At 35.2% G+C, this 18,497-nt stretch overlaps 1 protein-coding gene across 1 annotated transcript in view; it reads right to left on the reverse strand.

Annotated features, from left to right (window-relative positions):
- Positions 1-6,661: 6,661 nt before the first annotated feature.
- LOC115921671 (MOB kinase activator 1A-like) overlaps positions 6,662-18,497 on the reverse strand; it is a 35,026-nt gene continuing 23,190 nt past the window's right edge. Inside the window, exons 2-5 of the mRNA XM_030979467.1 lie at positions 17,881-18,047; positions 8,825-8,918; positions 8,136-8,269; positions 6,662-7,468 (exon numbers count right to left, since the gene is read on the reverse strand). Of these exons, the coding sequence (XP_030835327.1) occupies positions 7,233-7,468; positions 8,136-8,269; positions 8,825-8,918; positions 17,881-18,047 (631 nt within the window). The 3' untranslated portion in view covers positions 6,662-7,232. The remainder of the gene's footprint in view (positions 7,469-8,135; positions 8,270-8,824; positions 8,919-17,880; positions 18,048-18,497) is intronic.

The raw sequence follows: 18,497 nt of genomic DNA on the forward strand, positions 1-18,497 counted from the left end.
TCAATGGTGATGATGAAATCATTCAAATTATTAAAATGTGAAGAATACTTGAGTACCAATTGAGACAGCAAATTGCAACTCTGAAGGGCGCTTTTCATCGACACAAGGTAATTAATACTTGTAAAAACCTACTGAGTATATATTCTTTTAGAACATGGCAAAGGTTTGTAATTTCAAAGGATGATTATTATCGTTATGTCAATGTTTCTCAAGGGATAGAGTATTCTGATACGTAAAATATGCATGCAAACTGCTATATTAAACATTAAGTTTCTTTGAGCACACAACTGTGAAACAATTAAGCATTTTCAAGCAGGGGTAAAAACAATGAATGAATGATCAACCTACCGGTAACTTATTATCTCAAATAAAATAGAGAGAAGTTGTGATTTTCAAATTATCATTTGCTTCATATTACCTTCGTAATGTAATTTTCCAGTTTAGTAATCTAAAGAAGGTGCGACAGTGAAGCCTTACTATACTAATTGCAGTACAAAAAAAAACTTACACAATGTACATGGATATGTAGACTACGCAAACTAGAACACAACCGAATGTAAAATCCTTATGAATGAACCTATTAAAGCAAGGTGAATAAAAAAAAAGATTCTCACAAAATAGCAAGATGAGCAAAAAGAATATATAAGATACAATTACTGTCACAGATTGTGTTTGTAAATACCTAGATTTTCAACTACGGTAAAGAAAAAACATCAACATGACTTCTTGCAGGCTTCAAACAAAGAAAGAAGAAAAAAGGGGGGCCAATGATTTTGACTGTATAGAGACACGGTGGAGGGGTGCAATATTGCCCCCCTCATCATGCTCCTAATCAAACTAACTTTTTGAGAGTGATTAAAGGTACTGGATCACTCACATCACTTGGTTATATAAAAACACTGGTGATGTTCATTGTGGATCCAAACTGCCTTGACTTCACAGTGATATACCACTATTCAAGAGGAAAGTAAAAAAAAAAAAAAAGAGTCACCCACAAAAGAAATCGTAGTCACAGAGCTGCGGTGAAGAGGTCATCACAGATGTAACATTTTAAAACTTTTTCCCAAATTTCCTAAGATCTTCACTGAGTCATATTTTGTTGTACTTTCGTCCTACATTGGAGTTTCCCATTGAATGTTAAAATGTATTCATTTTGTAATCAATTAAAAAAAAAAAAAAAAAAATCATGTTTGCTCCCATCATTCTACCATAAAAGTCAACAGTTCAAAAGAGTTCCGTTCCTATCTAATGAGCACAGACATTACATGGATGTTCCCCTTTAGTGCATCTTAACTGAAGCTCACCTTTCCGCAACAATTACTTGATTCATTCGATGACGTCGAGTCTCAAGACGGCTGACAAAGTGTGAACCAAAGCACACAAAACAAACACTTCCCTTACTTTTGCAATTGTTTTCATGGAAGAATGATCGGAAACATTTTGTCTTTATAAAAAAAAGTGATTAAAAATATACTATTGAATTTTTAAGTTCCTTTTCTTTTGAAGTTTTATTTGTCTTTCAGCACATTTTATCTGATCTACTTATCAGGGAGAGGGAGAGAGAGAGACAGACAGAGTTAGAAAAAAAGAACGAGGGAGAGATAGGGGTATAATGACAGAACTAAGAATCACTCTCTTTTTCATTAAAACCCCATTGTGATCCAATTCCGCCAGATAAACACAGATTATCTTCCCTCATTCAATAACAATAGAAATGCAAAGTGCTCAGACTGTGTGCAAATACCCTACACCTTAGCACAGTTGAATATGGATACAACGCCTCAATCACTGGCGAGATGGACTCATATACTGCCGATGTTGGAAAGGACTGTTGGAAGGATTGGAGGGTATAAAAAACACACCAGGGGGTGTTTTACAAAGATCCTAAGTTGCACTTATCTCAAAGTTGGACTTAACAATTATGGAAAGCCACTAGCTTCTTTGAAAATATTTTGTAAAAGATATTTTAAAAGGCATGAAATGTGGTTTCAAATCATTCATATTTTCTTTTATCAAGGAGATTTCATGTTCTTGTTGTGGAATTAATAAAAAGTCTAAAATACTTGAGTTTTTGCTTTAGAATATATTTTATTCTAAGGCTACGAATGGCTCTTCATAATTTTTAAGTCCAACTTAGAGTTGAGTTCAACTTAAAATCTTTGTGAAACACCCCCTAGGATAGGTACATGCAGTTTACATGTACTCCCCTACATAATAAAAGAAATACAGTATAGACAATTGATTGTGCATTGTATAAAGATACATATACCATATATGATAATACTTATAACTGTGTATCATTGTATTCATAAACATATAAAGAATGCTTTTCGGTTAGGGTTAGAGTTTCAGAAAGAGCCTCAGAGAAGTGTGTGGGTGTGTAAAATCCTCAAGAAAAAAGAGACAAATTATCCCTAGATCATATCACACCAGTAATGTGATGCATAACAATATCTGACTCACTTAGCAATTTGGATGTTTACTTGTTGACAAAATTGCAGAATAAAATGTTAATTACATTCCTAATATATTAGTATACCTTCATGAAGCTATTGCTTTTGATTCTCCATTTTATTAATTAAATACAGACATATCAAAACCTAATTAATTTTTGTTTTTTGTTTACTGATAAACACGATGATAAACGTTTGCTGATGGGCTGTAGATTGTATGCAAATGAGTTCAAACTACATCAGATTCTGGACTAGCCAATTAAGCCAAATTTGCAAAAATATATGTAGCTGGAAACTGTCTCTATCAAATACATTTCACTGTTTATTTCTCTCTGTAATATACTAAATATAGGATTAATATAGCAATTTCTACAGTTTTTCATCCAGCATGACTGTGTATTACTCCATCTATGTCATGAGATAAGAATAATTCTATAACTTTGCATCACTTTGAGTTTGTAACATAAAACAGCATGCACTATAATATAATGTCTGTATTTTCATATGTTTTTAATGCATTCCAAAGATATGTATCTAGTTGATCTTTTTAACCAACATCTTTATAACAAGTTTCAGTCATTTCTTCTTTCAGATCCACATAAAAAGGAGAAACTGAAGAAAAACACAATAAAGCAATAAATCTGCTGAAAATGGTTAACCATAATATTTGGTACGGTTACTATGACTTTGAGACAAAACCAAATAGGACCTTCTAAGCAATATAGCCTCTGACTCAATTTACACATATTTGTTGACATAGTCAAACATACTTAACATACAACTACAGTTTTCTCAAGGTTTTAAATGCATTGAATACATAACAGCTATGGTGTCTTTAAAGGCATAGGCATTTATAATAAGGAAATGCTTCTTAGAACCAAGTCTAATTTCAAACTTGTACAGAATTCCTGTTCAAATGTTATAATTTATTTATAAAGGTTTGCTTTTTGGAAATGTATACATCTTGATTACATTATCACATGATTTCTAACATTTTTTTTTGGCATAGGACAGTGAAAAAACAGCCAACCATACAGAATTATTTCCTTTTCAATCTCCATAATGACACTCAATACAACTGCCTTTAATAATAAATTAACCCATTTCTTATTTTGGGAATTGAGGATGATTTCATATGGGAAGGAGGGGAAATAATTGTTTTTCACTCCTATAAGAGTATCGAAAGTCCTCTCTGTAAAATAATTCAATAAAATGGGCATTTACATGGAAATCATAATGGACAAGCTTTTCCTGTTGCTTTATGATCCCAACACAAATCTATATGATGTGGGACTATTATGGAGGATTAATATTAGTCCTGCATCATAAACTTTCAAAATTGGATTGGATTACTTGGATTAAACAGAGCAGATCCCAGTTGAGTTTCTCAATATGGAGCGAGTGAGTCATTTTATCGCGGTGTGCCTTTTAGTTTTTGCTAGCATTTGTGAGCATTAATTCCTTCTAACATTCTAATATAAGCTTAGCAAGAAACCCTAGAAGTGCAAGGAATTTTCTCTTTACTGCATTGATGATATGAACATGACTAGCCATGAAAACTAGAAAAGGTACATGAAATTTAAGCATTGCCTAAGAAGTGCAAAATTGTTTAGTTAATTAGAGAAACCTGTAGTACAGTTCTTTCACACATATTGGTTTTTACACCCATTTTATAGCAATCCATCACATTAATTTTTTTTTTTATTATTGCTTGACCAATACCATGGACGGTGAACATAGAAGGAATATTTTTCACAGGGTAGAAATGTTAAAGACGGACACACAATTGATCATCACATCCATCCAATACATATGCCCGGATATTCTACAATTTTATCAAAAACAATAGAAACATCCACTAATGATCAATAAAAACAAAGTTCTATAAAATGATATAGGAACACAATATCAATCTTTCAAAACATAAGGCATAAAAGTCAAAAGGAAATATGTTTTGGAGAAGAAAAGTAAATACATATAAAATATATACAGATGAAAACCCCAACAGAAACCAAGTCTTCTTTTGTCACAAAAATGAACAGTCATTTCTACAACAACGGTAAAGCATTTCACAATGAAGGTAGTTTGAATACATTAACATTTCAACACTAAAAGGTGAATCTTTCAACTGCTTTTTCCTTGACTTTTACAAAAAGCCAGGCCAGTTTCAGTAAAGTGTAACAAGTTCTTTGGATTTACATGTAGGTACTAAAGGTACAATATGGAAGTTCAGAACACAAGCAATGTTCTACTATAGCTTACTTACAAGAAGATATCAAATTATCAATGGTATTTATGGTATCTTTAAATTTCTAATTCAAAGACTGAATGACATATTTTGTTTCATTTCATTTAATGTTAAACCAAAGTTTAAAGAACAGATTCACACCATTAGGGCCATTCAATTAATAGCTCTGAATAGAGCAATCCAGCCATATTCTTTGAAAATAATTACCGTTATTTTATATGTTCATATGTCTTTTTTTTATAAGGAAAAGGACATTGAAAAAAACAAAAGTAGCTCAAAGTTAGACTGCATGCGCTAACCCATGCAGTTGTTGTGCGTAACAGTGTCTGCACTATGAGACTACAATAGGGTCTGCTCAAGGTTTTAGGACTTGTGGTTAAAGTGTCAAACTAGAGTCTGTGCTCGCAGACTAACTCCTAGTCAGGTTTGAACTTTGTAATGACTGCAGGGATCATACAAGTACAAGGAAACAACATTTCTCTGCATCTAACATTTCTTGAAAGGTTGTCCATGAAAGGTTACTAGGATCACAAGAGCCCATAATGAGATCTTGAGTAGTAGCTTGAATCATATTTCACAAACACTAAGCTTCCCTCCTTGTTTTTCAAAATGAAAATTTTACATTCTATATGCAGCATAAATCAATTTAAAAAAAGCCCTGTAAAATAAAAATTCATGGAAAATCAGTTGTATATCCTTCTGTAAACTCAATAGCTACATGAATTGGTTGAAGAGTGACTACTAATTTGGATTTACATATAAAATCTCTCTTACAATTTTATGGCACAGGAACTGATGGTACAATCAAGGGGCCTGAACAAAAGAGCCAGTAATTTCTCTTGGCCTTACGCATAGAACACAAGTTTTATGAAACCGGACCCAGAACTTATAATCATGTAACCTAGATATAAAACTGAGATGATCTTCGCAAAATGCATACAATTAATTGCAAGGCCTACATTTTTTGCTTCTCCAAACACACAAATTAATTTCTTTCAATTTCTGTTCTTAAATATTGCAGCATACATCTACTGAACACCTCTATGATATACAAGCCAGTACATGTTATCTCAAAGATTAAAATAACTATAAAAGGTCAGAAAATCAACAGTTTTTCTTCTCTGTCAAATAGTTCTGGCTAAAGAGCAAAGCAACTTTGAAAAGTTGTGTTAATATAGATTTTAGAATCTCTAAGCTTGCAGCAAGTAGTATGGCTCTCTACCATTCCATCTTTTGTTTTATACTCTGTAGATATCAAACTGTTAAATAATAAATAACAGTTCACAATCCTTCAATAATTTGCTACAAAGGAGTGTAACAGTCGTGTTGAAATGTTAGAATAAATAACTTAAGGGAAGTTTCTGGAATAATCAACCAGGCTGTCTTCTTCATGTAAACATTTAAAATAACTGCATGATACACTGGCTGGAAACCTGAATATGGGAAGGACTGTTACAATTGAATATAATATTGATCTTAAATAGTGAGGAACTTCATTAATTCCTCATAACTAATGACATTGCTCTTAATAGATGATAATAAATAAATAAATCTCTACACAAAATAACTGAAGTGTGGTTGGGTATTATCATGCACGTGGGGTCAGCAGACAAGTTGTCTGTTTTAGGATGACTACTTCATGGGAACAGAACCAGTTTTCTCTAAGAAATATTACTTTGGAATATCCAGATTAAATATAAATATGAACCATCCTCTTTTATCTTCCTCTTCAAACCTTGTTACTTTGAATCGAGTCTCTATCTCGGTTAGCAATGTCGACTCTGATGGCTGCTGCAAGCAGGACAGCCATTGGTTAGGATCACATACTTTTGGAACTCCTGAAACAGGGCCAGTTCTGTTCGGTCGGTGGATGAGGTGACACTCCTGGGCCCCATTTCACAAAACTTGTCATCAGTGACAAATGACAGTTTTTGTTATAAGCTACTGAAATCCCTGCCTGGTTATCAGCAGATTTGTCACTGACTTTTGTCATTTGTCATTGAAAGAAGTCTTTGTGAAATGGAGCCCAGGACGAAAGGAGATGGATCACTTGAATACATCGTCTCTTCCTCTCAGTTTGCGAGGACTTGGGACATGGGTAACATCGGCTGGCATCGCTTGCTTGAGAAACCTTGATGAGTTTCCGGATCGGGGTCCACTGGACTACTGGACAAACTAGATGAATAATCAAGGCTCTTGCTTGGTCAGCAACACCACGTCATCAAGATCCTGCCCTTGTTGACATCATCAGGGAATCACTTGCTTGAGGACCTATTAATATTAGTTCCTAGAGTGGGGCCAGCTCGTACTCACCGACGTTGAACTCCTGAACAAACTAGATAGACTGCTCATACCAAGACTCCATCTTGTTAAACAAGGATCCAACATCCAATGACATTGATCACTCGTTTCAAAACCTATCGCTAAGTTCCTGGAGCGGGGACTGCTTCCAGTTGCTGAGGTTAAAGTCCTGGATAAACTACAAGAATCGCTTCTATCGAGTCTCTGTCTCAACGACGTTCCCACATCTATCACTTGTTTGAGAATCTATCAATGAGTTCCTGGAGCGGTGCCAGCTCTTTCCTGTCGATAAGGTTAAACTCCTGGACGAAGTAGATGAAGTGCTTGAATGAGGTGTTGAGATGGGCTTCTTCCGCCAAGATGACGATCTCCTTGAAGTGCTGGTGGTAGATGTGGGCGTACACCCGGAATAACCTCTTCAGGATCGTCTTGGCTATTGTCATAAAGTTCTTGGGAAAAGGCACACCTGTTGGGGTTTGGTAAGGGAAGAAGGGAGAGAGGAGAGAGGAAAAAGGAGGGAGGGAGGGAGGGAGGGAGGGATGGAGGGATGGGAGAGGGTAAGAGGGAGGGAGGGAGGGAGGGAGGGAGGGAGGGAGAGAAAGAGAGAGAGAGAGAGAGAGAGAGAGAGAGAGAGAGAGAGAGAGAGAGAGAGAGAGAGAGAGAGATAGAGTTGTATATTAAAAACCATAAGTCTTCTATGAGGGGTACAAAAGTATCTGAACACAACAAAAAAGGTTTTCTTTCATTTGTGTAGGATACTACCAACATATATCTGAAAACAATATTAAATACATTGAGAAAAGATACTATAACTTCTTTGATCTAATATTTCAAATTCAATAAGTACATAATGATGAAATTCCACAAAAACTTTGTTATAATGGGAAAGTAAAACCATGAAATATTTTAAGATGAGAATTTTTTTGTTAATGCTTGCCAATTTATCCTCTACCCGCTGTACCCGGTACTTAATGGTGAAATGAAAAGTGAAATACCTCTCAATCCCCTTCACAGCCTGAACCAACATTTATCTTAAAAATCAGTCCTATATATATCCTTCTTTTTTCCCCAATTTCCAATCCCCAAAGTTCTCAATGTAATTCCCAAGAAGAAAGCAAAATCATTCTACAAACCTATTTTTGAAGGGAATATTGTTTCGTCGTCCAGTTGATCCTGGACCCACGTCATGAGGTAGTCGATGTACTTGGGCGCTGAACACTTGATGGGTTTCTTCACTGTCTGCCCATCTGCCCAATGATATTCATACCTGGATGAAAAAAAATATGTGCAATATAATATTATAATTATAATACATGTACCTATCTACAGGTGTATGAAACAATTTTGGACAAAATGTGATATAGGGTGATTCCGTGTCATGTGTTCTGTACCACAAAACTATTATCCAGCACTTTTTCATTCAAAACAAAACAAAAAATAAAAAAAATATTGACCTATCATTGAATAATAGTGGTGCTCTGGTATAGTCATTAGTCAATGGTCAGATCAAGGGACTTGAAATGTTTGGATGAAATAAAGGGATGAAATAAAGGGATAAAAATCATACAGTCATACAGGACACACTGTGAGATGAGCAAATGTGAATTGTTCTGAAGTTGGACCCACGTCCTGAGGTAGTCGATAAACTTGGACTTCGACTTGGGGGATTATTGAATATTCACCTTTAAAAACCTGACCAAGGCACATAAGTCTATGAAGAAATATTAGGACATTTTGTTATCATGTACTTATTAAGGTTATTTGACACAGACAATGTTGCTTGTGTGAGGTCGACTGTATGAAGAGACAGTTAAAGACTTACTTTGGTCCAGCAGACATGACGGGACATTTGTCTGTTGTGCAGAACTCTGTGATGGTACCATATAACATGTTGATTTGATTGAAGAAGTCCACCGCTGCATAGGGAAGAGACAGAAATAAAAGAGGATATACATGAATATGTGTTGAATTTAAATACTATTAAAGAAGTTTTTGGAGAAAGATAGTTTAAAAAAATATTTAAAAAAGAGAGGATAGAGAGAGAGAGAGAGAGTGAGAGAAATAGCCTAGAGAAAAAGAACAAATGGAGAAAAATTAGATCACTACACATGGGGAAATGAGCATCTAGACATGGAAATAAATCAAGAGAGAGAGAGAACAAGGAATAGAGGAGAAAGATATATAGGGAGGGGAAAAGAAAAAGACACAGGGTGAAATGACAGAAAAAGAAAAAGAAAAGGGAGAGAGAAAGGGAGAAAGGGAGAGGAAGAAGAGGAAAAAGGAAAAGGAGAGACATAGAGAGACATAGAGACATAGAGAGACATAGAGACAGAGAGAGACAGAGAGACAGAGAGAGACAGAGAGACAGAGAGTAGGGCAAAGAAAGGGAGAAAAGGAGACAAGGGGAGGGGGGGGGGGCGACAAAAAAAGGCATGATGTATTACAGAAATAATAAGAAACTTGAACATAATATTTAACTATAAAAAACAAGCACGGCTAACATTTACTTTGAAAAAATGCCTTAGAAAATCTAAGCAGCTCTACATACATGTGTACACGAACATCGTGTTACATATACATGTAACTAATCACTTTCCCCTCTATTCATGTACATGATGACGTACAATCATCAAAAGGCCCCTATGGTTAATGATTAATCTCAATTAGGGTACACAATGATCAATACATGAACACCACACATCTCCAGGGAGAAAGCATGTTATACAAACCCATCAATATCCAGTATCTATGGCTACACTGGAGAGGAGGAAGGGGTAGGGAGGGGGTAAGGGGGAGGGGTAAGGGGGAGGGGGGTAAGGAGGAGGGGGAGGGGGAGGGGTGCTACAAGCTAAACATGGGGCATCCCCTTGGCAAAACTTTATTTTAGCATGATGCCCACACAATCACAAAATGTCCCCCCCCCCTGCACAATTTGTTATAATAATATTTTTTAAACATGGGGCCCACCCCCTGCACATTTTTTGATGATAATAATTTTTTTGAGCACCAAAAAATGTAATATTTTTCCTTTTTTTCACCTTTTGTGTTTTCTTTTCTTGTTATTTGCCTTCAGGAGTAAATAACTTAATCAGCGTCTACAGATGTGACAATTTTTATTTTGTAGCTTGACAGTTGTCAAGAGATTTTTCTGACTTGTGCTCCCCCACAACACAATACAGGATTGATTTGTGAGATAATTTGAGGGGACAACCACAATATGCCCATGATATTTAGCATGACCACATTTTTTTTTTAAAAATGGTTCACTTTTTCCCCAAGTGATGTTCAAATTGGTATGTGAATACCATGTACATCTGTGAACTCGTCTACCTGCTACTCCACTGCCTCTAATAATAGACCTGACAAGACATCAGATAAAACAAACAACCTGAGTACACAGTATGTCAAAATGCCTCTGAACATAATTCAACACACTGTGTACTAAAGGACATAATCAAATAATTCTAATATGATTATGAATGACATGTACTATGTACATACACTGCACTTGGTAGTTTCTCTTTACACTTGTCCAGACAATGTGCATGGTAGCATATTTAAAGATAAAGTTGAGTTCTGGTCATGCGATTGCATTGTGAAAGAAACGGTGTGGAATCAATCAGAAAAGGTTGATCATCTAGTATATAAGTATTGGTGTGTACTGCAAGGTTCATGAATCATCAAAATACATGTAATAAGGAATTTGGCCCAGTCTTATTAAAGTAACAAGCACTGGCATAAAAAAAAAATCAGGCCTCAGTTTTAAGCTGTTACATGTCATATTTAGAATACCTGAAGGCGTTTGAATTAAGAGCCATGCCTTTCAGGGAACATTTTTCCTCTGAAGTTGTTCCACACTTGCATAAAAACAATGATAATGCTCACAAATTATTTTACACCTCAACCCAGAACTCAACCTTCTCTTTAAGTACAAGTTCATTTTTCCCTTCTAGAAAAATCTCCCTCCGCTCGATCACTGCCTGCAAATGGAGGTAATCCTTCAATGCCAGCGAGCCAGAGACGAGGTGTTTGGGAGGTAATCGCCACATACTACCCCCCTCATGCATTACATAGCTTGCATTCTTCCAACAGATTCTGATGGATTTTGGCCTACGGTGGCAGCAGAACATGAGAGCTGTAAAGTAGCGCTGATGCATTTGTCATGCCTCTGTTGCAATGCCTTTTTGCTCTCCGCTTATACCGCACGCTAGCTGCATACATACAGTGAATTATTTAGAATTCCTAATTGGATTTAGGTTTATTCTCATTCGTTTCAGTTTTATTCTCCATCACAGTAACGGTAAATTCAGATTACTACATGTAATACTAACCACGCTATACAAAAAACAAACAAAAAACCCAAATTGCTTCATATGAAACCTTGTCCACTATTACCTTTTGTAAGAAAGGAGGCAGACCTTCCTATTAAAACCTTGATCATGAATTGAAGATAATGAGAATAAATCAAACAATCTTTATGAACAGACTTGTCTATTCTTACTACATGTATATACTGAAGTAAGGACAAATGAATGTCTAGTTCTCAATGACTATAAAAAAGGTTCACATCTACATTTACTTTGACAATGACCAACTTTCAATGCTTATTTGATTTTGCACACCACCATATGATCAGAGTAAGTGCCAATTTACAGATAAAATATAGATGCCCAATATTGGATGGACAATCCAATTAATCTACAATCCAAATTCAGATATTCAACTTGTCGACTTTGACGTGCGGTCCCTTCATCGGCAATGCAAACAATTCGACCCATGCACGCAAAGTGAGGTTCTACCGTCCGTCGGCCGTGCAAACACGGCTCCCCTGACGATTGAGTGAGACGATGGATCAATACCCATCTAGGATTGCATTTCCAATTCGCAACTTTCATCTACTCTGTTGCCAAGGACACAGCCAGAGGGCCTCAGTGATTAGAATGAGGGGCATTCCGTTGTTTTTCTTATACAAACTGTACTGAATTCCCCACAAAGAACCAAGAGTTGTGAATAACCTACACTCTCTTATATTATTGTATAAAATCATACAATGGTCTAATAACCTTTTAAAACCAAGTCTCTATGTCGAAACACATAAAAATCATTGTAAATTAATTGATAAAAATATATTGGCCTAATTGTAGTCTGTGCCATGCATAACATATAATTTAATTCAAATCAATAAGCATTCATGTTTTTAATTAATATAACAAATACAATTTCATTCCTTTTTTGTTGAGTTGGTAAACATGATTTTCAAAAAGTCAATATTATTTTGATTGATGCTTTTCTCCCATTACTGCAAATTTCATATAATATCCAGCTACATGTAATTTTTGCTGATGTTGTTGATTGTTGTTGTTGTGGTGGTGGTTTGTTGTTTGTGTGTTTTGTTTGTTTATTTTATGGGCATCACAATGCAGGAACGTAAGAACAATGTAAACTCAATACATGTAATTCTTGTATGAGACTACATGTAGGTTGAGAATAAAAATATGATTTCATTGAGAAGTAAGACCCTGCACTAAAACATGATAAACGTAGCTGTACTTGCACTGGCCTGCAATACATTTACAACTAACGTTCGGAACTGCAAGAAATGTACCCGTAAACTACAAGCTAAAAATGAAATATAGGGCCACTCTGTGTATGAAACACACAAGCTCTTTCATTCAAAACTTAATCAGTTGTTTGTTTTCCAAATATCCCTTAAATCATGCTTTTCAGCCCAGCTGTTCATAACCAATCAAAACTCCCTTGGCTTCGGGCATAAAAACAATCCTATCCCTACAATCTCACTTAAAAATCCCCCTGATAAAAACTGGCAAATATTCATAACAGGATTATCTACGAGATTATTTTTCTCAATGAACTCTGCCTGAGTTGAGGTGGTGAGTCACCAGTAGGGTATTCCATTGTTGACTCGCTCCATAGGAATTCCTCTATATTATGTAGTAATGCTGGATTCATATTGAATCAAAATTGTTGCACTGAATTATTGATATTCGATGGAGATTGTTTATGAGGAACTTCTTGAAAAGGAGAGAGAAATTCCTCTGTATTAGCAATGAATACATGATGGAGAATTGGGCATTACAATATATATGTAGTGAAGTAATAAAGGATTCTTTTTAATCAATCAAAATTGTTGTACTGAGTTATGGATATCTGATTGAGAATTTGAGATTATTTTACAGGAACTCATACATGTACTAAAGGAAATCCTCTAAATATAGGACTCTTATTCTGTAAAAAGTTGTTGCAGTGCAAACATTGATATTTCATAGTTTTAGAGGATCTCCTACATTATTAGGGAAATTATTTACTCTATATTTGGAACTAAAGCAGGATTCTATTCAATCAAAATCATTGCACTAAAGTTATTAATATTTGATGAAGAATTGAATATTGTTTCAGATAAAGTCTTACACGGATGCAATGACGGAACTCTTCAAAGACATCTATAATTAGTTTGAAGAAATACAGGATTCTTATTCAATCAAAATAGTTGTACAGGAACCATTTACATTTATATATCATGGAGATTGTTTTAAATTTAAAGGAACACCTACATGTACAGGTATGCACCTGTATGTAGGAAACAAATTCCTCGAATGAATTAATAAACAATGCTTAAATTGATAAAATTTGTTGCACTAGAATTACCAACATGCGGTAAAATAGAGATTATCAGAGGGGAAATGTATGAAGGGCCTGCATCCACAAAAAAGGAATACTACATGTATGAATGAAGCAATATAGGATTCTTATTACCGGTAAATAAGAAATTATTGCCCTGGAATTACTTTGGTACATGTACATATTGATATTTGATGGAGATTATTTGGAGGAACTTGTATTTTAAGGGGAGGAACTTGTATTTTAAGGGAAGGAATTGCTCTGCATTTATGAATTAATAATCAATATTCAATCAAAATTGTAGCAATGTAGTTATTAATATATTTTTTTCTCTCTTTTCCTCAAGCGAGATGTTTATTTCCATAATTTCAATACATAATTACTCAATGATTGAATGAGAAAAAACATTGGCTAAAATTTAAAGTATATTCAACAATTCTTCCAACTTAGTATTATTTTCTTTGCTAAACATTCATATTTTAAAAACAATCTTAGCAATGACTTTAATTTAAAAAACAAAGCATGCAGGTAAATAACAGAATCATTGACAATCTTTTTACCGTAACATTTATAAATTGCATATTGCTCATAATTAAAAATAATATTCAGGAGAGTATATTTCCTGTTTCCTATGTCCTTGCCTACAACTAATATCTTTTGGTTTATTTGTATAGTTCTACTTGGAATAGGTGAAATATTGAATTACAATATTATTTTCCAAAACATAATCACGTCCTTGCAATAGAACAAAAAGTGAAACGGTATATATTTCACAATAAAGATACATAACAAATGGGAATGATAATGTATTTCATAAAAACAGAAGTTTGTTCATTTAAAAATTCTAAATTTGACCTTTGGCTCTTTGAAAAAGTTATTTCAAGTGCCAAGTAGGCTCTAAAAATCCCAATGACTGTCTGAACCATTCAATAAAGATGATTTTGTACACAACAACAAAGGGCCTTCTATGAAAGACCTTCCCTTCAAAGAAACAAGGACAGAGTCCTGTTTACCAGAAATCAAGTACCCATTAAAGGATTTACATGGGTTTCATCAAATAATTTCAGGAATTGAATAAAAGACCAAAGGTCCTGCCATTTAGAAGTATTGAATGTGTATGACTTTTTGTCTCAAGGAGATTCCACTAACCGTAATGTTCCATCAAATACTTCTAAGAAATTAATGTCAGATCGAATGACGAGGCGGACATGTAAACAAAAAGGCATACAAAGGGATTATTCAAAACAAAAGGTACCTGTGATCATTTTTGAGGGCTGTGAATGAATGCTCTTTCATTTTACACTCTTGATGCAATAACCATGAAAATGTTCTTTATACAAAAATGACATAAATCATTAAAGCAAACTAAGAGGAATACTGAATGCAGACAGAAATTCTCAGTGAAAGATTGTTTCTTTTTTCTCTCAGAACAAAGGCAAAGGAACAGCAAAGATGTTCATGTACAGTACATACATGGTATTGCAGCACTTGACACTCACTGGCACCAGGGACACTTGGACCGCTGGGTGCCAAAGTTTGGACTGCCATAAAAGCCATAAAAGCTCTACAAAGTACAATTCGGATCCCTACTCCTATGACAGGATTTTTCACTTCTTCATTTATACGTTTCATTTTCAGTTTGGAAGCATGCATAATCATATTGTTTGAATAGAACTACCATTGGAAGACTGTTATAAACTACAGCTGGACTCATATATATATATATACTGTTGTACTTGTGGTATGAGTCATTAATGCACTTTGATCTGATATATGATCCCATAAAGTGCTCAATTATGGGACACTATTAAATAATTAACCAGGGCCCCGTCATGTAAAGAGTTGCGATTGATCCAAATCAATCGCAAGTCCTGTAATCAATCGCAAGTTTGCAGTCTCTTTTCTTTTGTACATAGTTGTGATTAATATCAACTGTTTATAAGAGAGGGTGTGGATAGGAAATATAAGAATAGATTTCCTTACTACACTTTACAAAAGCCTTACAAAATAAACTTAGTAATTTTGTTGTAATCCTCTTCATTTTATATCAATTGATTTCAAGTTTTCCTAGAATGTAATGACTACATTTCTACATATACATGTACATGATGATGTCTAGGGTCCCCAATGATGATCATGAATCAAAGGTAAAAAATTCAACTAAAGAATGACCGTTGAGCCTTGTTTACATACCGTATGACGCAGCAAAACCATGACTTTTTAAACTTTATGATAGTAAAAAGTGCAATGTGCTTCACATTACTGTATCCTGTATGAAACACAAAGCTCATTGAATAATGAACATGCCCATGACCTTTGCACAACAAAAGGTGTTTATTTTTTTTCTTTCTTCTTTTTGGCGCAGCACGTTTACCATGGCCTTATATCTGAAACAAGCCTTTATGAGTTTTCTTCCTGGCCCTTAAAGCAGGGTACACTATTGTTTATTTTTTAGTTTTGATGCCTTAAAATTATATTGCATTGTAATTTGGAGAGGTTCCAATAAAATAAAAAGTACAATTTTACCATATCCTACAAACAGTATAGTACTAAATCCAGTATTTAGGCTTATTTCCCTGTACAGGTACATGTATCAAGCATTGGTTTTTATCTTCAGTAAAATATGGTAGAGGTAATTTCCTTTTTTCTCAGTACATCCTCTGAGAAGGAAAAAAAAAGGCATGTGGGCCTTACAACGAGGCTAGTATCTGGATGTTTGTTCATGTTCTCTATGCCCTTGGAGCAGGATTCAGGGACATTTTTCATAATACATTCAACTGATTCAAGTGTATTGCCTGGAGGGTATGTAAGGAGACAGACAAACACTTTAATAAATGTTGTTGTATTTTGAGGGATGAGCAATATGTAAAGGAATTGCATTCAATTAACCTAATGCAATGGTCACATTTTTGTTTCATAAATAGTGAAATAAAGAAGCTTCAGGTCGCTTTTCCTCTTTTGGTTTTGTGCAGGATGGAGCATTCAAACTGAAAACAGTCTAGCATCAGTCTAGCATCAGTCTAGCATCAGTCTGGCCTCGGTCTGGCCTCAGCCCGCATCTGATGCCAGACGGGTCCTCAGTATTAACCTAATCCTTAGTAACCTTAGTAACATAATCCTTAGTAATCCTTAGTAACCTAATGAGATGGTCAAATTTGTTTCATAAATGGTGGAATGAAAGGTTATAAGCTTCAAATAGCTTATCATCATTTGGTCTTGTTTACATCATTTCATAGGATCAAATCATCTTCATATATATGTCATCTGCTAAGAGCCAGAAAGGGCGTTAACTCTGTGTAAAAGGGTCTCCCAAATCTCTATGACACTATCACAAACCATAGGGTTATGTTGGTAGTATTTTTACTTTATAAACTTTTTACCCCCTTCTTTGAAACTAAGTGACATCATCCACAAGAAAATGTACGCATGGCATCTTGTTAACCCTCTGCCTACTCGAACTGGGTGACCCCTGTATTATGTCTATGGGAATTAGAATGGGGATTAATTGCAAACCTCATGAAGGTGGATGAGGAAAGGAAATCTAGAATATCAGAGGAATATCAGGGGCTTCCCCCTTTGGCTTTTAACTCTGAATCTCATACACCATATTCCACATAGCCTGACATGGTTTCATACATGTATAAGCATTCCAAGAACTGCTAATACTGGATTTACATTTCCTACAAACTAAAATTATCGTAGGTCACCCTATGACATTTCCTTCACGCTGCACTGCATGTACATTAGGCCTGCATGTATCTGACTTAAATGGCAAGGTGCCCGACATATTCAAGCCATCAGCCCTAAAAAGATTAAAAGGCAGGGGGAAGGAGCCAGACAATCATGACGATAAAATTGTTTAAACTATCACTTTATCAGCATAGCAAGATTTGGGACTAAATACACACAAACCTGTATTAAGACATTTGAGGAAATGACTTACAGTTATTAAGTACAGTGATCTAGAATGATGCCAATTCTAAGGATTTTGTATCCAGAATTATAGCTGTCAATCATGATGTAGGATAGAATGAAGGGTACACCGAAGTAAATACATCCTGCCACTTTCCGTAACACTATTGCCCTTGTTCTTTGACAAGATCTTTTAAAAGACTATTGACTGGTAGGCGGGCATCTTTCAAAAGACTATTAACCGGTAGGCGGGCAAGGCTAAAATCACGACTCCAATTTTGACCAATCAGATGGCTAGATTTCAAAAGAGAGGTATATAATACTTACTGTTGACCGCGACCCATTCGTTGATGTCCTCTCCATCCGGTAAACTGACGGCCTGCCGTAAGTTACCGCTGCCAAGCGTCGCCTCGGCATGTTTCATCAGCTCGTACTGGTGGAAACCCTCTGGAATGTTCTTCTTGGGCCGGAACGTCTTGGCGCCCCTTGAGCTACTGCAGATTTCAAGAAAAGAGAAATAAAAAATTTGAATGTTAGTCATGGCATAACTAGGATGTAGGTGCTCTAAGATTTCATGATTAGAATTCTTTTAAACAATTAATAGTACCACTGAAGAAATGCCTACAGCTGACATTTTACATTGCAACTGTAAAAGACAGCGGGTGTTATTCACTTGTACTATCTTAAGGCGGTAGAGCATGATTCAAATGTTTATCATGCCTCCATAAACTACAATGACTACAAAACCTGGGTGAAGAGAGGTAATCTAAATAGAAGTGCCTCACCTAATTTTTTCTTTCAGTAACATTGTAATTATCTATTTTTTAATTTTTTTTTCCTGTACTGTCTTTTCACTGCAAGCTACGTGTATACATGTTTGGTAATTAACATTAACATCTGAAACTGAATTAAATTGGAGTACCGGTATTTAACTTAATATGTAC

The sequence above is a fragment of the Strongylocentrotus purpuratus genome, unplaced genomic scaffold, assembly GCF_000002235.5.
Source record: "Strongylocentrotus purpuratus isolate Spur 01 unplaced genomic scaffold, Spur_5.0 spur5_scaffold_10, whole genome shotgun sequence".
Classification (NCBI taxonomy): Eukaryota; Metazoa; Echinodermata; class Echinoidea; order Camarodonta; family Strongylocentrotidae; genus Strongylocentrotus; species Strongylocentrotus purpuratus.